Genomic DNA, 16669 nt, shown 5'->3' with positions numbered 1-16669 from the left:
AGGTCCCTAGTATTTCCTAACTCATGAAAACCCCTGGGATCATATTAGCATGGGGGCTCTTTTGGCACCAGAAGATGATATTTACTACCTACCCCCTAGTCTGGAGAAAAACACTTTTGGCAAAGCCACTATCAGAAATCATGTTCTGCAAGTCGTGGCTCCTCAGAGGTCTGTGCTCTGGTTCCCTTGGTCCAAAACTCACTCAAAACAAAAACTGTAATGAAGAATATCTGTTCTTGGCTGCTCCCCTCTAAAATTCATCACAGCCACTTGTGCCTCTTTGAGAAGGGAGAAAAATGAGCAAGGCCCAGTATTGAAGTCCCAGGGCAGAAGGGTGAGTATTGAATTTTATCTGTCCTGTTCTTCTTCCTCCCAACCCTGAGGAAGCTGAAGATCTGGAGTGGCATTATTATCTCCTCTCTGCTGAGACAGCCATTGGTCATCAAATGGGGCTGGTAGACCTGTCAAAGCAGAAGTGGAGCAGAAATAATGTCGTCTTGATTGGCCACAGGATAACTCAGTCTTACCCCTACAGCACTAGCCTGTTAGTGTTTTTGATATACATCTTTAAACAGTCGCTCAGCCTTTATACAGTGGAGACGACCAAGGCACACAGCAGGGTGGGTTTGAGTTCATTCTTTCATTCTGGGTCTCAGTCTCATTATGGAGGAATTAGGGAGAGACAGCCGGGTACTCATTTTAATGTCACCGTTTGTCCTGTTCTCACAGATACGCCCTCGGGAAGAATGGCCATAGGAAATGACTCTTCAGTGACCGAGTTTATCCTGCTGGGTTTAACACAACAGCCAGAACTCCAGCTGCCTCTCTTCTTCATTTTCTTAGGATTCTATGTAGTCACCATGGTGGGGAACATGGGCTTGATTTTTCTGATTGGTCTGAACCCTCACCTGCACACTCCCATGTACTACTTTCTCTTCAACCTTTCCTTCATTGATTTCTGCTACTCGTCTGTCATAATCCCTAGAATGCTGATGAGTTTTGTAAAGGAGAACATCATCTCTTATGCAGAGTGCATGACACAGCTCTGTTTCTTCTCTTTCTTTGTTATCGATGAGTGCTATGTTTTGACATCAATGGCCTATGACCGGTATGTGGCCATCTGTAAGCCCCTGCTCTACAAGGTCACCATGTCCCATCAGGTCTGCCTCATGCTGATGGTGGGAACATATGTGATGGGGTTTGTGGGTGCCATTGCCCACACCGGTTGTATGCTGAGACTCAGCTTCTGTGATGGCAACATCGTCAATCATTACATGTGTGACATACCTCCTCTTCTCCAGCTCTCTTGCACAAGCACGTATATCAATGAGGTTATGGTTTTCATTGTGGTGGGCATCAATGTAATAGTGCCCAGTCTCACTATCTCCATTTCTTACACCTTGATCCTCTCCAACATATTCCATATCCGTTCTACAGAGGGCAGGTCCAAAGCCTTCAGTACCTGTAGCTCTCACATAGTTACTGTTTCTCTCTTCTTTGGAGCATCGGCATTCATGTACCTTAAGCCCTCTCCTGCTGGGTCTCTGGATCGAGATAAAGTATCCACAGTTTTTTATACCATCGTGGGGCCAATGATGAATCCTTTTATTTACAGTCTAAGGAACAAAGATGTTAAAATTGCACTGAGTAAGACTTTGAAGAAAAGGGTGTTCTCATAAATGGAAACTGTCTTAGTTCCAGATTCCAAATCCTAGCAAGGGCATACAGTGTATGAAGCTATGGAGGGAACAGTAAGAAGTCAAAGTAGAAATGCAAATGATTCAAATAATAGGGTAAATTAATTATTTATAAATCACTGCACACAAACAATATAAAGAAGAGGGATCAGTCCTTTATCTTTTCATAGAAGGTAAAAAGGAGTTCACTTGTCATTCTTCTGCTTATTTTCAGAAGTCATTAAGTTTTAAGTATAAAGGGTTGTACGTTGGTAAATCCAGAAATGGTAAATTCTGAGATTTTTGGCTGAGGCATGCTTGGAATTCCTGTGAAGCTTTGTCATGGATATATAGACTTTGGTGGACTTGAGATTTGGTTTTTATTCATTCATTTAATAAACCTTCATTGGGGGTGAAAAAAAAGGCTGTGGGGGAGTGAGAGTTGTCTATTAGACTGCTGTAGGACATTTTGTTTAGGGAGATTCTTTTGTTTCCCCAAAGAAGATAAAAATAGAAAGATTCCCTTTTCCCTCTGGTCTCTGGTCTCAAGGGAGTGTGGTAAAGGGAGATTTCCTTCTGATCCTAGATCCTAAGGACAAGAAATTAAGGTAACTTTTTAGAGCTATCAGGAATAAAAGGAACACTGGGTTTTGCCTCTTGGGATTTCAGGGCAGGAAATATAGATAATGGGAGAGGCTGTATTAGTAGAAGAATTTTTGTCCTTTTCGCAAATAGTCCTAAAAATCTTAAATCCTTTTAGCAATCAGCATTTTCCCTTTATTATTTCCACTGTCCCTTTTGTCTCAGAAGTTTAATGGCACAAACAATACAGTAATTTCATCAACAAATAGATTCTGAGCACCTATCCTAGACAAGCTCTGTTGTTAAACATCGTGGATATAGTGGTAAGTAAGACATGCAATGTCTGTGCTCTCACAGGGCAGATAGAGTTGTTTTCTCAGTCTTGAGTTTTGAGATTTCTTGATATATTCTGAATGCAAAGTATATCAGACATGTGGTTTAAATATTTTCTCCTAACTTATCTTGTCTTTTCATTCTCTTTTTTTTTAAAAAGATTTTGTTTATTTATTCATGAGAGACATGAGAGAGGGGCAGAGACATTGGCAGAGGGAGAAGCAGGCTCCCTGTGGGGAACCTGATGTGAGACTAGATTCCAGGACCCCGGGATCTTGACCTGAGCTGAAAGCAGGTGCTCAACCACTGAGTCACCCAGGTGTTCCTCTTTTCATTCTCTTAATATTATCTTTCAAAAAGCAGAAAATCTTAATTTTGATGAATTCTAATGTCTCAATTTTTATTATGGCTTGAACGTTTGGGGTCATATTTAACAGGTCTTTTGCTTATCCTAGAGTTCCAAGGATTTCTCTGTTATGTTTACTTCTCTAAGTAGTATGGCATTTAAGTCCATGATCTGTTTTGAATTACTTTTTCTATATGGTGTGGGCTGTTGATCGGAGTAAATGTTTTTGCATATGGATATCTAATTATCCCAGCATCCTTAGTTGAAAAATAGTTCAGACTCAAGTCAACAAAGATATTTGGATCCAGAGGTAGTAGTGGAGAAGGGGAAATGTGTGGCTCTGGCGCTGCTAGGTACTGATGAATGCCTTTGTGCTTCTGAGTGCATTAAATAAAAGTTTGGGAAGGGAATTACTGGGCGAATGGAAAGTCTATGTTTAACTTTTTATGAAACTGCTCAATTGTTTTCAAAAGAGACTCTACTATTATTATATTCCCACTAGCAATATTTGACAATTTTTTCCATATTTTTTGCCAACACTTGGTAATGTCTGTCTTCTTAATCATAGCCGTCCAGGTGGTGCAGTAGTATTTCATTTTTTAAAAAATATTATTTATTTATTCATGAGAGACAGAGAGAGAGAGAGAGAGAGAGAGGGAGAGAGAGAGAGGCAGAGCCACAGGCAGAGGGAGAAGAAGGCTCCATGCTGGCAACCTGTCGCAGTACTGGATCCTGAGTCTTCGGGATCACACCCAGGGCTGAAGGCGGCGCTAAACTGCTCAGCCACCCGGGCTGCCCTCATTTTGGTTTTAATTTGCACATCCTTAATGAATAACACTGAGCATTTTTTCATATGCTTATTAGCCAATTGTATACCTTCTTTGAAATATCAGTTTAAATATTGTGTCTATTTTCTTTTTTCTAATTGAAATGTAGGTGATATAGAGTTTTATATTAATTTTAGGTGTACAATGTAATGAATTGATAATTCTATGATGATGAAATGATCATCATGGTAAATATAGGTACCATCTGGAACCATACAATGTTGTTAACAATATTATTGACTATATCCCCTATGCTATTCTTTTCATGTCTGTGAGTTTTTCTGATTAGGTTATTTCTCTATTCAATATTAAACTGTAAGACACAGTTAAGAAAATGAAAAGTCAAATCATAAACCAAGGATGTATATATTTGATAATTGACTTGTGTTAAGAAAATATAAACAACTCTTATTAGTTCTATGGTTTATTATTTTTCATTCTTTTACTTTCAACCTACTTTCATTGTTATATTTGAAGCAAGTTTCTTTTAGGTAGCATGTAGTTGAGTTTTTAAATGAACCTTGAAAATCTCTGCTTTTTAATTGGCCTCTCCATGTAATTTGTTTAGACTATTACTGATCTCTTGATGTCTGAGGGCTGACTCTAATATTGCGTTATTTTCTCTTTGTTTCCACTGTTTCTTGTTTCTCCGCTTTTCTTGCCTTCCTATCAATTATTTGACCTCTCTCAGAATTCAACTTTGATTTATACTTAGTGATTGGAGGAAATATCTCTGTCTATATACTCTAGATAGCACAGTATACTATGTTACATATAGTACATATATGTAACTTATATGGTCTAGTGGTATTGACATTTTATGACCTGGAATAAAGTGTAGAAAACTTGCTTCTATTTACTTCCCTTTACTCTTTTCCATTAAAAAAAAAAAAAAAAAAAACTGTCTTTAGGGCAGCCCTGGTGGTGCAGCGGTTTAGCGCTCCCTGCAGCCTGGGGTGTGATCCTGGGAGCCCGGATCGAGTCCCTCTGCCTGTGTCTCTGCCTCTTTCTCTCCCTCTGAATAAATAAATAAATAAATAAATAAATAAATAAATAAATAAATAAATCAATCTTTAAAAAAAATTGTCTTTAGTATTTTTTTCTACATAGAGTGTCACGTCAGATGGTGTAATTACTTTAGCTTCAAATGTCAAAAAATTGTTCTAAAAAATCATGAAGATAGTCTTATTTATCTCTATTTTTCCATAGTCAATAGTTCTTCCTTCCTGGAGTTTCAGGCTTCATCCTGAGATCATTCCTTTCTGTTTCATATACTTTTGAACCATTCTGAAAGGGTCAGTATCTTGACAAATTATGTTACATTTCCTTCATCTGCATAGGTATTTATTTCCCCTTTATTCCTGAAGGATATTGTTAGTGGATATAGAATTCAATATTGATGTTGAGTTTGAGAAATTCTTTATAGATTTTGGATACTAACCTTTTATTAGGTCATTTGCAAATATCTTCTCCCATTCCAAAAGTTGTCTTTAGGCTATGTTGGTTGTTTCCTTCACTGTGCAGAAGCTTTTTATCTTGATGAAGTCCCAATAGCTCATTTTTGCTTGTTTTCCCTGCCTCAGGATATATATCTAGTAAGAAGTTGCTCTGGCTGAGATCAAGAAGTTGCTGCCTGTGTTATCCTCTAGGATTTTGATAATTTCCTGCCTCACATTTAGGTCTTTCATCCATTTTGAATTTGTTTTTGTGTGTGGTATAAGAAAGTGGTCCAATTTCATTCTTTTGCATATTGCTGTGCAGTTTTCCCAACATTGTTTGTTGAAGAGACTGTCTTTTTTTCATTGAATATTCTTTTATAAAACTCAACTTATAAAACTTATAAAGCTCAACACTTGGGGTGCCTGGGTGGCTCAATCAGTTAACCATTTCCAACACTTGATTTTGGCTCAGGTCAGAATCTCAGGGTCCTGAGATCTAGCCTGGCCTTGGGGTCTGAGCTGGGTGTGGAGCCTGCTTGGGATTTTCTTTCTCCCTCTGCACCTACCTCTGCTCAAACGTACACGCTATCTCTCTCTCTCAAAACAAAAACAAAAACTCAACACCAAAAAACAATCCAGTTTAAAAATGGGCAGAAGACATGAATAAACATTTCTCTAAAGAGGACATACAGATGACTAACAGACACATTAAAGACGCTCAACATCATTTATCATCTGGGAAATGTAAGTCAAAACTAGAGTGAAATATTACCTCATGCCAGTCAGAATAGCTAAAATTAACAACACAGGAAACAACGGATGTTGACAAGGATGTGGAGGAAGGGGAACCCTCTTGCACTGTTGGTTGGAAATGCAAATGGGTACAGACAGTCTGGAAAAGAGTATGGAGGTTCCTCAAAAAGATAAAAATAGACTACCCTACAATACAGCAATTGCACTAATAGGTATTTACCTAAAAGATACAAAAACACTGATTTAAAGGGATATACACACACCCTGATATTTATAGCAGCATTATCAACAATAGCCAAATTATGGAAAGAGCTTAAATGCCCATCAACTGATGAATGAATAAAGAATATGTAATTAATATATATATATAGTGAAATATTACTCTCTATATATTCACTATATATAGTGAAATATAGTGAAATATTACTCAGCCATAAAAAGAATAAATTCTTGCCATTTGCAGTGATGTGGGTAAGCTAGAGTATACTATGTGAAACAAAATAAATCAGAGAAAGACAAAAGCCATATGATCTCACTCATATGTGGAACTCATTGTAGATACAAAACAATGAACATAGTGGGGAAAAAAAAGAGAGGCAAATCAGAAAACAGACTCTAAACTATAGAGAATAAACTGAGAGTTTCTGGAGGGGAGATGAATGGTGGAATAGGTGAAATGGGTGATGGGGAGTAAGAAGGGCACTTGTAATGAGCACTTAGTGTTGTATGTAAGTGTTGAATCACTAAATTCTGCACCCGAAAATAATATTACACTGTATGCTAACTGGAATTTAAATAGAAACTTGAAAAAAAAAGAATTCAAAATTGGTAGTTCCTTTATGCTGAAACCCCATTCTTCTTCATTATTTCGGTTGGCTGTCATCTTAATCATTATATCTCTGTAGGTTATTTGTCACTTCTCTCTACCTTCATGGAAGATTTTGTTTTGTTTTCAGTTTTTAAAAATTTGACTATGATGAGCCATGACATGGATTTCTTTGGATTTATTCTGTCTAAGGTTTGCACAGCTCTTGAACTTCTGTTGATTTTGAGAAAATTTTAGCCACTATGTCTGTTAATTTTTGTTTATTTGTTTCAAGTTTTTATTTAAATTCTAGTTAGTTAACATATAGTGTAAAATTGGTTTCAGGAGTAGAATTTAGTGATTCACCACTTACATATAACACCTAGTGCCCATCACAACAAGTGCCCTCCGTAATCTCCATCACCCATTAATCCATCGCCCCCTACTTCTTCTCCAGCAACCCCTAGTTTGTTCTCTCTAGTTAAGAGTATGTTTTACGGTTTGCCTCTCTCTTTTCACCCTATGTTCATTTGTTTTGATTCTTAAATTGCCCATATGAGTGAAATCACATGCTATTTGTCTTTCTCTGAATTATTTCACTTAGCATAATACATTCTAGCTCCAACCATGTCATTGCAAATGGCAAGATACTCTTTTTGATTGCTGAGTAATATTCCATTCTATATGTAAACATTGAGGTGCATGTGCCCTTTCAAATTAATATTCTTGTACCCTTTGGGTAAGCCACTATGTCTTTGAATATCGTTTTCTGTGTTACTCTCCACTTCTTTTCGTTCCGTGACTCCAAAGACAACAATATTTGTTATTGTTCCATAGGTCCCTGAGGCTCTGCTTACTTTTGTCTAGTCTATTTTTTTTCTGTTATTCACATCATATAATCTCTCTTGATTCACATTTGAGTCCACTGTTTCTTTCCTCTGTTGCTTTAATCTACTCTGAAGTCCATTCTGTGAGTTTTTTATTTCATTTATTGTTAATTTTAGTAAAATTTCTCATCTTTTTAAAATAAAATATAATTTGTTTTTAAAGAAGCAATTCAGATATATCAAGTTCAAAACATTAGTGACACTAGCTGACATTTATTAGGTTAAGATATATATTTTTTAAGATTTTATTTATTTATTTATTCGAGAGAGAGAGAGAGAGAGAGACAGAGACAGAGACAGAGATACAGGCAGAAGGAAGAAGCAGGTTCCATACAGGGAGCCTGATGTGGGACTTGATCCCGGGTCTCCAGGATCACACCCCAGGCTGAAGGCAGTGCTATACCACTGAGCCACCCGGGCTGCCCTAGGTTAACATATTTAATCAACTCTTTTATTTTTTAATTTTTTAAAAGTTTATTTATGTATTTTAGAGAGAGAGAAGGCATGGGGAAGGAGGGGCAGAGGGAGAGAGAGTCTTAAGCAGACTCTGTGCTGAGTGCAGAGCTAACCGGGCCTCCATCTCACGACCCTGAAAGTATGACTGAAACCAAGAGTCTCACACTCAACCAACTGTGCCACCCAGGTGCCCTAATCAACTATATTAAATACGATATTGATACATAACTGAAATTACAGTCCTTTTTTCCCCCCTCAGTCTTTTTTGATTAAAGTTTTTATTTTGATATGATTATAAATCCATATGCAACTGTAAGAAGTAATAAAGAGAGGTCTGATGTATCATCTCCCCAGTTTCTTCCCCATGGTAACATCCTGCAAAACAGCATTACATATCACAACTAGGATCTTAACATTACCTTTCTATAGTTATACTCACTTCTCTCTCAATCTCCCCTCTTTCTCGACACCTATCAATCATGAATTTGTTGTTATTTATACAATTTTGTCATTTCCAGAATGTCACATAAGTGGAATCATATAGTAGGTAACCTTTGAACATTATTTTTTTCACTCCTTGTAGTTTTCTGAATATCATCCAAATTGTTGCAAGTATTAATAGTTTGCCTCTTTATTACGGGATAGTATTCCATAATATGTAAACACAATAATTTGACCATTCACACTGGAAAGGAAATCCCAGCTGTTTCCAGTTTTTGGCTGTTATGGAAAAAGATGCTATAACATTTGTGCACCAGTTGTTGTATGGACATTTCTAGGATAAATGCTCAGGAGTGCAATTGCTGGGTTGAGTGTTAGTTGCATGTTTAAGCACTTTGAGAAAGAAAAAAAATTTTGCAATTTTGACATAGATGGACTTTGAGGGCATCATGCTAAGTGAGACAAATCAGAGAAAGACAAACACCACGTGACATGACTTTTATGTAGAATCTAAAAAAGCCAAGCTAATAAAAACAGAGTAAAATGGTGGTTACCAGGGCCTAAGGGATGGAGGAATTGGGCAGACATTGTTTAAGGGTACAAACTTCCAACTAATAAATAAATCTTGGAGAGCTAATGCACAGCATAGTGATTATAGTCAGCAATTCTATTATAAACTCCAAAGTTGCTAAGAGGTTAGATTTTTTTTTTAAATTTTATTTATTTATTCATGGGAAACACAGAGAGGAGAGAGAGAGAGAGGGAAAGACACAGGCAGAGGGAGAAACAGACTCCATGCAGGGAGCCTGATGTGGGACTCGATCCCGGGTCTCCAGGATCAGGCCCTGGGCTGAAGGTGGCGCTACACCTCTGAGCCACCCGGGCTGCCCAAGACATTAGATTTTAATTAATCTCATCACACACACCAAAAGAATTATGTGATATGACAGAGGTGTTTGCTAATGCTATGGTGGTAATCATATCACAATTATAAATGTACCAAATTAACACATTATACACTTAAAAACTTTCACAATGTTATATGTTAGCTATATCTCAATTAAAAAAAAAGAAAAGAAAATGAATTACCATTTTTACATTCCCTCCAGCAATATATGAATGATCCAGTTTTCCCACACCTGTGCCATCATTTCGTCACTATATATTATTTTGGTCATTCTGATGGATGTGAAATGATATCTCATTGTGGTTTTAATTTTTATTACTTTCATTCCTGATGATACTGAGCATATTTTCATGTGACCATAATACCTCCAGTGACCCGCCTCTTCATATCTTTTGCCCATTTTCTAAAAGGACTGTTTTGTTGTTGCTGTTTTGACCACAGTTTTGAGAATTCTTTCTTTCTTTCTTTCTTTCTTTCTTTCTTTCTTTCTTTTCTTTCTTTCTTTCTTCTTTCTTTCTTTCTTTCTTTCTTTCTTTCTTTCTTCTTCTCTTTCTTTCTTTCTTCTTCTCTTTCTTTCTTTCTTCTTTTCTTTCTTTCTTTCTTTCTTTCTTTCTTTCTTTCTTTCTTTTCTTTCTTCTTTCTTTTCTTTCCTTCTTTCTCTTTTTCTTCCTTCCTTCCTGTTGGGTTTTCTTTCTTTCTTTCTTTCTTTCTTTCTTTCTTTCTTTCTTTCTTTCTTTCTTTCTTTCTTCTTTCTTTCTTTCTTTCTTTCTTTCTTTCTTTCTTTCTTTCTTTCTTTCTTTCTTTCTTCTTTTTCTTTCTTTCTTTCTTTCAGACACATAGAGAGGCAGAGAGCCAGACAGAGGGAGAAGCAGGCTCCTCGCAGGGAGTCTGATGTGGGACTCAGTCCCCAGGTCGGGATCGTGCCCTAAACTGAACGAAGGCAGATGCTCAACCACTAAGCCACTCAGATGTCCCTCTTTCTCTTTTTAAAAATACATTCTAGATGCATTCCAGGAAGTCCTTTGTTGGGTGTGTGGATTACAAATATTGTCCATGGTTTATATATTTTTGCTCTTATCTTTGTTATTTCTTTTTTTCTGTTTTTTTTTTTTAAGATTTTATTTATTTATTCATGAGAGACACAGAGAGAGAGGCAGAGACACAGGCAGAGGGAGAAGCAGGCTTCCTGAAAGGAGACTGATGTGAGACTCATGATCCCTGGGATCACGCCCTGAGCCAAAGGCAGATGCTCAACTGCTGAGCCACCCAGGCATCCCTTTTTTTTCTTTTTAAGATTTTATTTATTTATTCATGAGAGACACAGAGACAGAGATAGAGACATAGGCAGAGGGAGAAGCAGACTCCATGCAGAGAGCCCAATGTGGGACTTGATCCTGGTACTCTTGGATCATGCCCTGAGCTGAAGGCAGATGCTCAACCACTGAGCTACCCAGACATCTCTTTTTTAAATATTTTATTTATTTATTCATGACACACACACATACACACACACACAGGAGAGAGGCAGGTTTTTTTTTTTTTTTTTTCTGTTTTCTTTGGACTTCTGCAACAAGGATTTGTCCATTCTCCTTATTTATTTTTTATTCATTCATTCCATCATTCATTTATATCATGATGGACGATGGACATTTATTTTGTATTTTATTATTTTTATTATTTTTATATATTTTTTATTTTGTATTTTATTTTATTTTTTTAATGATTTATTTTTGTTTATTTATGAAAGACATAGAGAGAGAGAGAGGCAGAGACACAGGCAGAGGGAGAAGCAGGCTCCATGCAAGGAGCCCGATGCGGGACTCGATCCTGAGACTTCAGGATCACACCCTGGGCCAAAGGTAGGCGTGAAACCGCTGAGCCACCCAGGGATCCCTGTATTTTAAATTATAATCCATTACTGCTTTATTTCTTTTGTTACTCAAATTATTCAAGTTTCAGCATTGAGAACCCTTCAAATTGGCTCTTCTGTTTCTTTCTTTCTTTCTTTCTTTCTTTCTTTCTTTCTTTCTTTCTTCTTTCTTTCTTTCTTTCTTTCTTTCTTTCTTTCTTTCTTTCTTTTTCTTTCTTTCTTTCTTTCTTTCTTTCTTTCTTTCTTTCTTTCTTCCTTTCTTTCTTTCTTTCTTTCTTTCTTTTTCTTCTTTCTTTCTTTTTTAAATATTTATTTATTTGAGAAAAGAGAGGGAGGGAGCAGAGGGAGAGAATCTCAAGCAGACTCCCAGCTGGGTGTGGAGCCCCACACAGGGCTCGATTCCATGACCCTGAGATCATGACCTGAGCCAAAATCAAGAGTCAGACACTTAACCCACTGAGCCACCCAGGTGCCCCAGCCCTTGTGTCTTTTTGATATAACCCTGTGTGTGTGTGTGTGTGTGTGTGTGTGTGTGTGTGTGTAATTCAGCACTTCTTTGCCTCTGGCACCACAAGATGCTTCAGGCTTAGCTTTCCTGCCCAAGTTCTTTTCCTAGCTTCTTTCAATTGATAACATAATGAGAAACCAACATCTGGGCATGTAGTATATTTGGTGCTTCTAGGGTATCATTGTTTCTGGGCCCTTTAAGCTGACAGAACAAGGAAATAATGTATATACACATATTTATAAATATCTCCATATGTAATAATCTGTAGCTATATTAAGTCAAACATGAATCCATACTGATGACTCCAATTCTAATCCATTACCACTTGCTTTCTCTCCTTGCTTGTTTGTAAGCTGCCAATTTTCATAGCAAGATACCTGATTCCTACCATCTGCTATTGATTTACCCAAGAGTTTAAGAAATATTGGTATTAATTTTTCTTAAAATGTTTGGTAGAATTAATCTGTAAAGACTTCTGGTCCGGCTTTTCTTTGTTGGGAGGATTTTGAGTACTTATTTAATCTGCATATTTATTAATAGATGTATTCAGATTTTCTACTTCTTCATGATTAAGTCTTGGTAAGTTTTATGTTTCTTGGAATTTATCCATTTATTCTACATTGCAAAATTTGCGAATCTATTTTGTTCATAATAGTTTCTCATGATCTTTCTTATTTCTGGCCATCAGTTTTAAAGTCTATTATTCTATTTCTGATTCTATTTCTTTGAGTATTCTCTCTCTTTTTTCCCTTAGTCTAGCTAGAGGTTTGTCAATTTTGTTTATCTAAAAAAAAAAAAAACAAAAAAAACAAAAAAACTGTTAGTTTTGTAGATTTTTTCCTATTGTTTCCCTGTTTTCTATTTCTTTTATTTCTACTCCAATTTTTATTATATCCCTACTTCTGCTAACTTTGGAATTCGTTTGTTCTATTATTTGCTCTATTATTACTAGATGTATGAGGGAACAGAATATAAAGAACAATAGGTAAATTATTTGGAAGTAATGTTTCCTGAGGGATACTTAGGGATGATACTATACCCATGTTAGTGGCAGCAACCATGTATATAGATTGTGTTCTGTTAATTCTTTTCTATGCAACAAAACATTACAAAATTTAGTATCTTAAAACAGCAATCATTGATTTGGTTGCAAGTCTGGAATTTGTGCCAGATATGGTGAGAAAGGCTCATCTCTTCTTCACTGGTATTCTCCGGGGCAGCCTGAAGTTAGATGGCTCAGTCATACGGCTGGTAAGCCCATACTCATGGCTGTCTCTGAGAACTTAGCTGCCCAGGGCCCAGGGCTTAACACCTCTTCATGTGGGCCTCTCCCCACATGGTCCATGGCTGTCTGCCCTTCCTCAGAGGACCATGAGTAGTTCCAAGAGTAAATGCCTTCGAAAGCCAGGGTGAGATTGCATTGCCTACAGTGATCCAGCCTGTGAAGTCATCTAGCATCTTCCAAATTCAGAGGGGAGGGGAATGAATGGACGTACTACCTCTTGATGGGAAAGTGTTATCATTTCTTTTCAGGAAGAATATTTGGAATGGATAATGCTGTTGTGGTCATCTTTGGAAAAATACAGTCTGCCCCAATATGTTAGAATTTAGTAAACCTTTGTTGAAAGGTTTGGGGGAGAAAAAGAGAGAGAAGCTGAGAGAGAGAGAGAGAGAGAGAGAGAGAAAGAATGAGAGAGAATGATCTAAGTTTAAGGAATGCTACTCAAACTTTGGGTAATCCTTATCTCAAAGTGAACTCCCCTTAATTAAAGAGTGGTAAAACCAGTTCTTGAACATCTGACTCCTAAGCTTACACATTTCTACAACATTCTGGGCAAACATTACCTTGTCATAGCTTCTCTAAGTCTGTGCTCCCCTAGTTTTAATATTTTCAGATATTTACCCTATTACATAGTAGAACTTTTAGCAATCATTAAAATGGGAAGTGAATTTAAACTTGGCAATAAATAAAATAAAATAAGTAACAAACTATTTTGAAAGAAATGTTATTTTATTCAATTCCACTACTGCCGGTGAGGGGGACACAATTATATGTTTTACATATTTTCACATTATTTTAAAAAAAGATTTTATTTATTTATTTGACAGAGAGAGAAAGAGAGAAAGAGAGAGAGAACACAAGCAGGGGGAGCGGCAAAGGGAGAGGGACAAGCAGACTCCTGACAACGTGAAGCTTGATCCCAGGACCACAAGAGCCAAAGGCAGACCCTTAACCAATTGAGCCACCCATGCGCCCCAGATTTTCACATTATTGAAACAACATTATTGAAATCATATATCACTTGCATTTTCATTACCTGAATGTCACTGCTGCTGTGCAAGCCCTTCATTCTATGGGACTCCTTAGGTCACCTGATCACATGGTTCACAATTTCCTTTGCACGTTCTACCTTCAGGAGTACTGGTGAACTTCTTCCTCAGAAGCTCCATGCCATAGATGACCAATAATAAGAATTCTTAGTCACTCTTGTAGCATGTCTTTCTCTGTCAATTATCCTGCCTACATAATGCTTTTGTTTCCTGTCCCTTTGCCATATTCATTAAAAAACAAACAAAAAAATCAGTCTGTGCCCTATTTGCATTGCAGGGAGCCTGGGAGAATGATAACCTTATGGAGTCGTCCTCCTTTTGTGAAGTATTGTTTTCACTTTCGTTAATACTCAGTAATTCTCTAGTCTGTTTCCCTTAAATTTCAAGTGAACCTGTAATATTATAAATGATATTATTAATACACCAAGTCTCCTAAATCTAAAAATGAAACCTAAAGATCAAAATACCTAAAAGGAGAAAACAATCAGGAGGAACAAATTGTCTCCTTTCCCCACTGGATGAAAAAAAACCAATGTTCTGACTTGACACATTTATTATGAAGAACGGAGAGTGTCTTGGATTTTCAGATCTTGAATATTGAGTTGAACCAATATTTTATAGTTGATTTTTGGGACATACAAGAGGTATAAGAACTTTATATGTTCTTAAAGTTCTTATAGTCTAGTTATACATGTGACACATTCAATAACTATGTAAGACAGGATAGCTTTAGTGCCATTATGAAAGTTATAATAGATCAATGTGATGAAGAATCCATGCTGACCAGGTCAGATATGAAGATGGAAGAGTAGAGTTTGAGAGAGTAAAGGATGCTCATCGGGTAGACAGGAATAACATGGTTAGAGCCAAAGTTGAGAAGGGACTGGAATGGCATAGGTACAGTCTTCTTCTGTGATTTATCCTACTTCAACAAAGCAGCCATTTGAAGGGATAGAGGAATGCTTTAGAACAGGACCATGGCTTGTTTTTTTGCACTGCCTCCCATTCTATGTTTGGCTCTCCCTCTATTCTACTTATGCTTAAAACTTACTCTGTGGGAATAATGAATTTATCTGAGCTCCTTTTGGCCTTCCCACAGATATATTAGTAACAAAGGAAATTAACTCTGAATTTTGACTGAGTGCTGTATCTTCTTTCTCTCATTTCTCTCATCATTTCTTTCTCTCTCTCTTCCTTTTGTCTTTCCTGTGTGTGTGTGTGTGTGTGTGTGTGTGTGTATGTGTGTATTTTTTCCCTTCCAGATATGCCAGTTTCAGACCTTGCCTTTATGGCAGACCAGGCACTATTTAAAGGTAAGGAAATTCTTACATCAAAGAGAACTGCCCTTGGTTAAAGGTCTAACATGACGTCGAGACCTCTGATGTAATTGGGATTTCATAAGTACCAAAGGCTAGATTTAATTTTCTCTAAGGTATTTTGGTATAATTGAAATGTACAGTCTCAGAAGCCATACAGATGTGAGTTGAAATCCTGGCTTCAACTATTATTGGTTCTGTGACCTTGGAAAAGTTATGTCACCTCCTTCAGTTTCAGTTTCCTTATCTGTATAATGTGATCTATAACAATGTCTTAAAATATAATTCTAAGGAGGAATAATATAAAGTAACAGGCACAGTGCCTTGTACATACATGTGCTCGAAATGATTATGGTTATCATTCCAATTCTAACACCTTTCAGTTTGTTCCCTTTACAATACCTCTACCATCATTCTGTAAAATGCCTCTTCTTCTCCAATGATAACACTCAAGTTAAATACCATTTCTCTCATGTCTAGGATGTTATAATGAGCTATTAACAGGTCATTCTACCATTTGTCTCTTTTCCTCTCTCTTCTCACTTATCCCACATTTTAGCATTTAAGAATGTGACTGCTTCTTCTTCCTATAGAAGAACAGGAGAAATAAAGAACTGGCGTATAATCCAAACTCTTTAGTTTGACATTCAAGGCCCTTTTCAGTCCATAGAGTAGTTCCAGGTCATTTACACACTTTTTTGAACACGGCATGGCTCCACCCACTTATATGGAAAGGTGCTCTAACTAAAGCCTTGACTTACTGTTACCTTGGAGTCCAGAAATATAGATATATTTTGTGGTTGCTTCCTCTGTGTTCAACGAAGATGTCAAAACCCTGCCGATTCTTCAGAGATACTTTGAATCTTAGCTTGTATAATAAGCTCTATCCTTGGCCTGCTTGGTAAGAAACAGGAACATTTATTTTGCACTAGGCATTTAACATTATTATATCATTTAGCCCTCATAAAATCCTACAAAGTAGTTATTTTTAACCTTATTATTAATAGAAGACATTGAGACCCCAAGTATTATAAAATATGCACAAGAGTCTCCATCTACTGACTGGTGGGGTCAAGATTAGAATATACATAGGTCTAACTGGCTTCAAAATCCACCTTATTTCTACTACTTCATTATATTCCATCTTGAGTGCAAGAATAAAGATAATGACATTTTCTAAGTGACCCTGAGC

General features: G+C 36.9%; 1 protein-coding gene across 1 annotated transcript; it reads left to right on the top strand.

The window, feature by feature from the left end:
• The first annotated feature begins 746 nt into the window (after positions 1-746).
• On the top strand, positions 747-1679 carry OR8B58 (olfactory receptor family 8 subfamily B member 58). Its single transcript, NM_001388799.1, is given in 1 exon segment — positions 747-1679. A coding segment is annotated over 1 exon segment (933 nt).
• Positions 1680-16669: the final 14990 nt, after the last annotated feature.

This window comes from Canis lupus, chromosome 5 (genome assembly GCF_011100685.1).
Source record: "Canis lupus familiaris isolate Mischka breed German Shepherd chromosome 5, alternate assembly UU_Cfam_GSD_1.0, whole genome shotgun sequence".
In the NCBI taxonomy this organism is placed as follows: Eukaryota; Metazoa; Chordata; class Mammalia; order Carnivora; family Canidae; genus Canis; species Canis lupus.
Note: the sequence above shows the minus strand (reverse complement) of the source record. Positions and strands in the feature narration are given on the sequence as shown.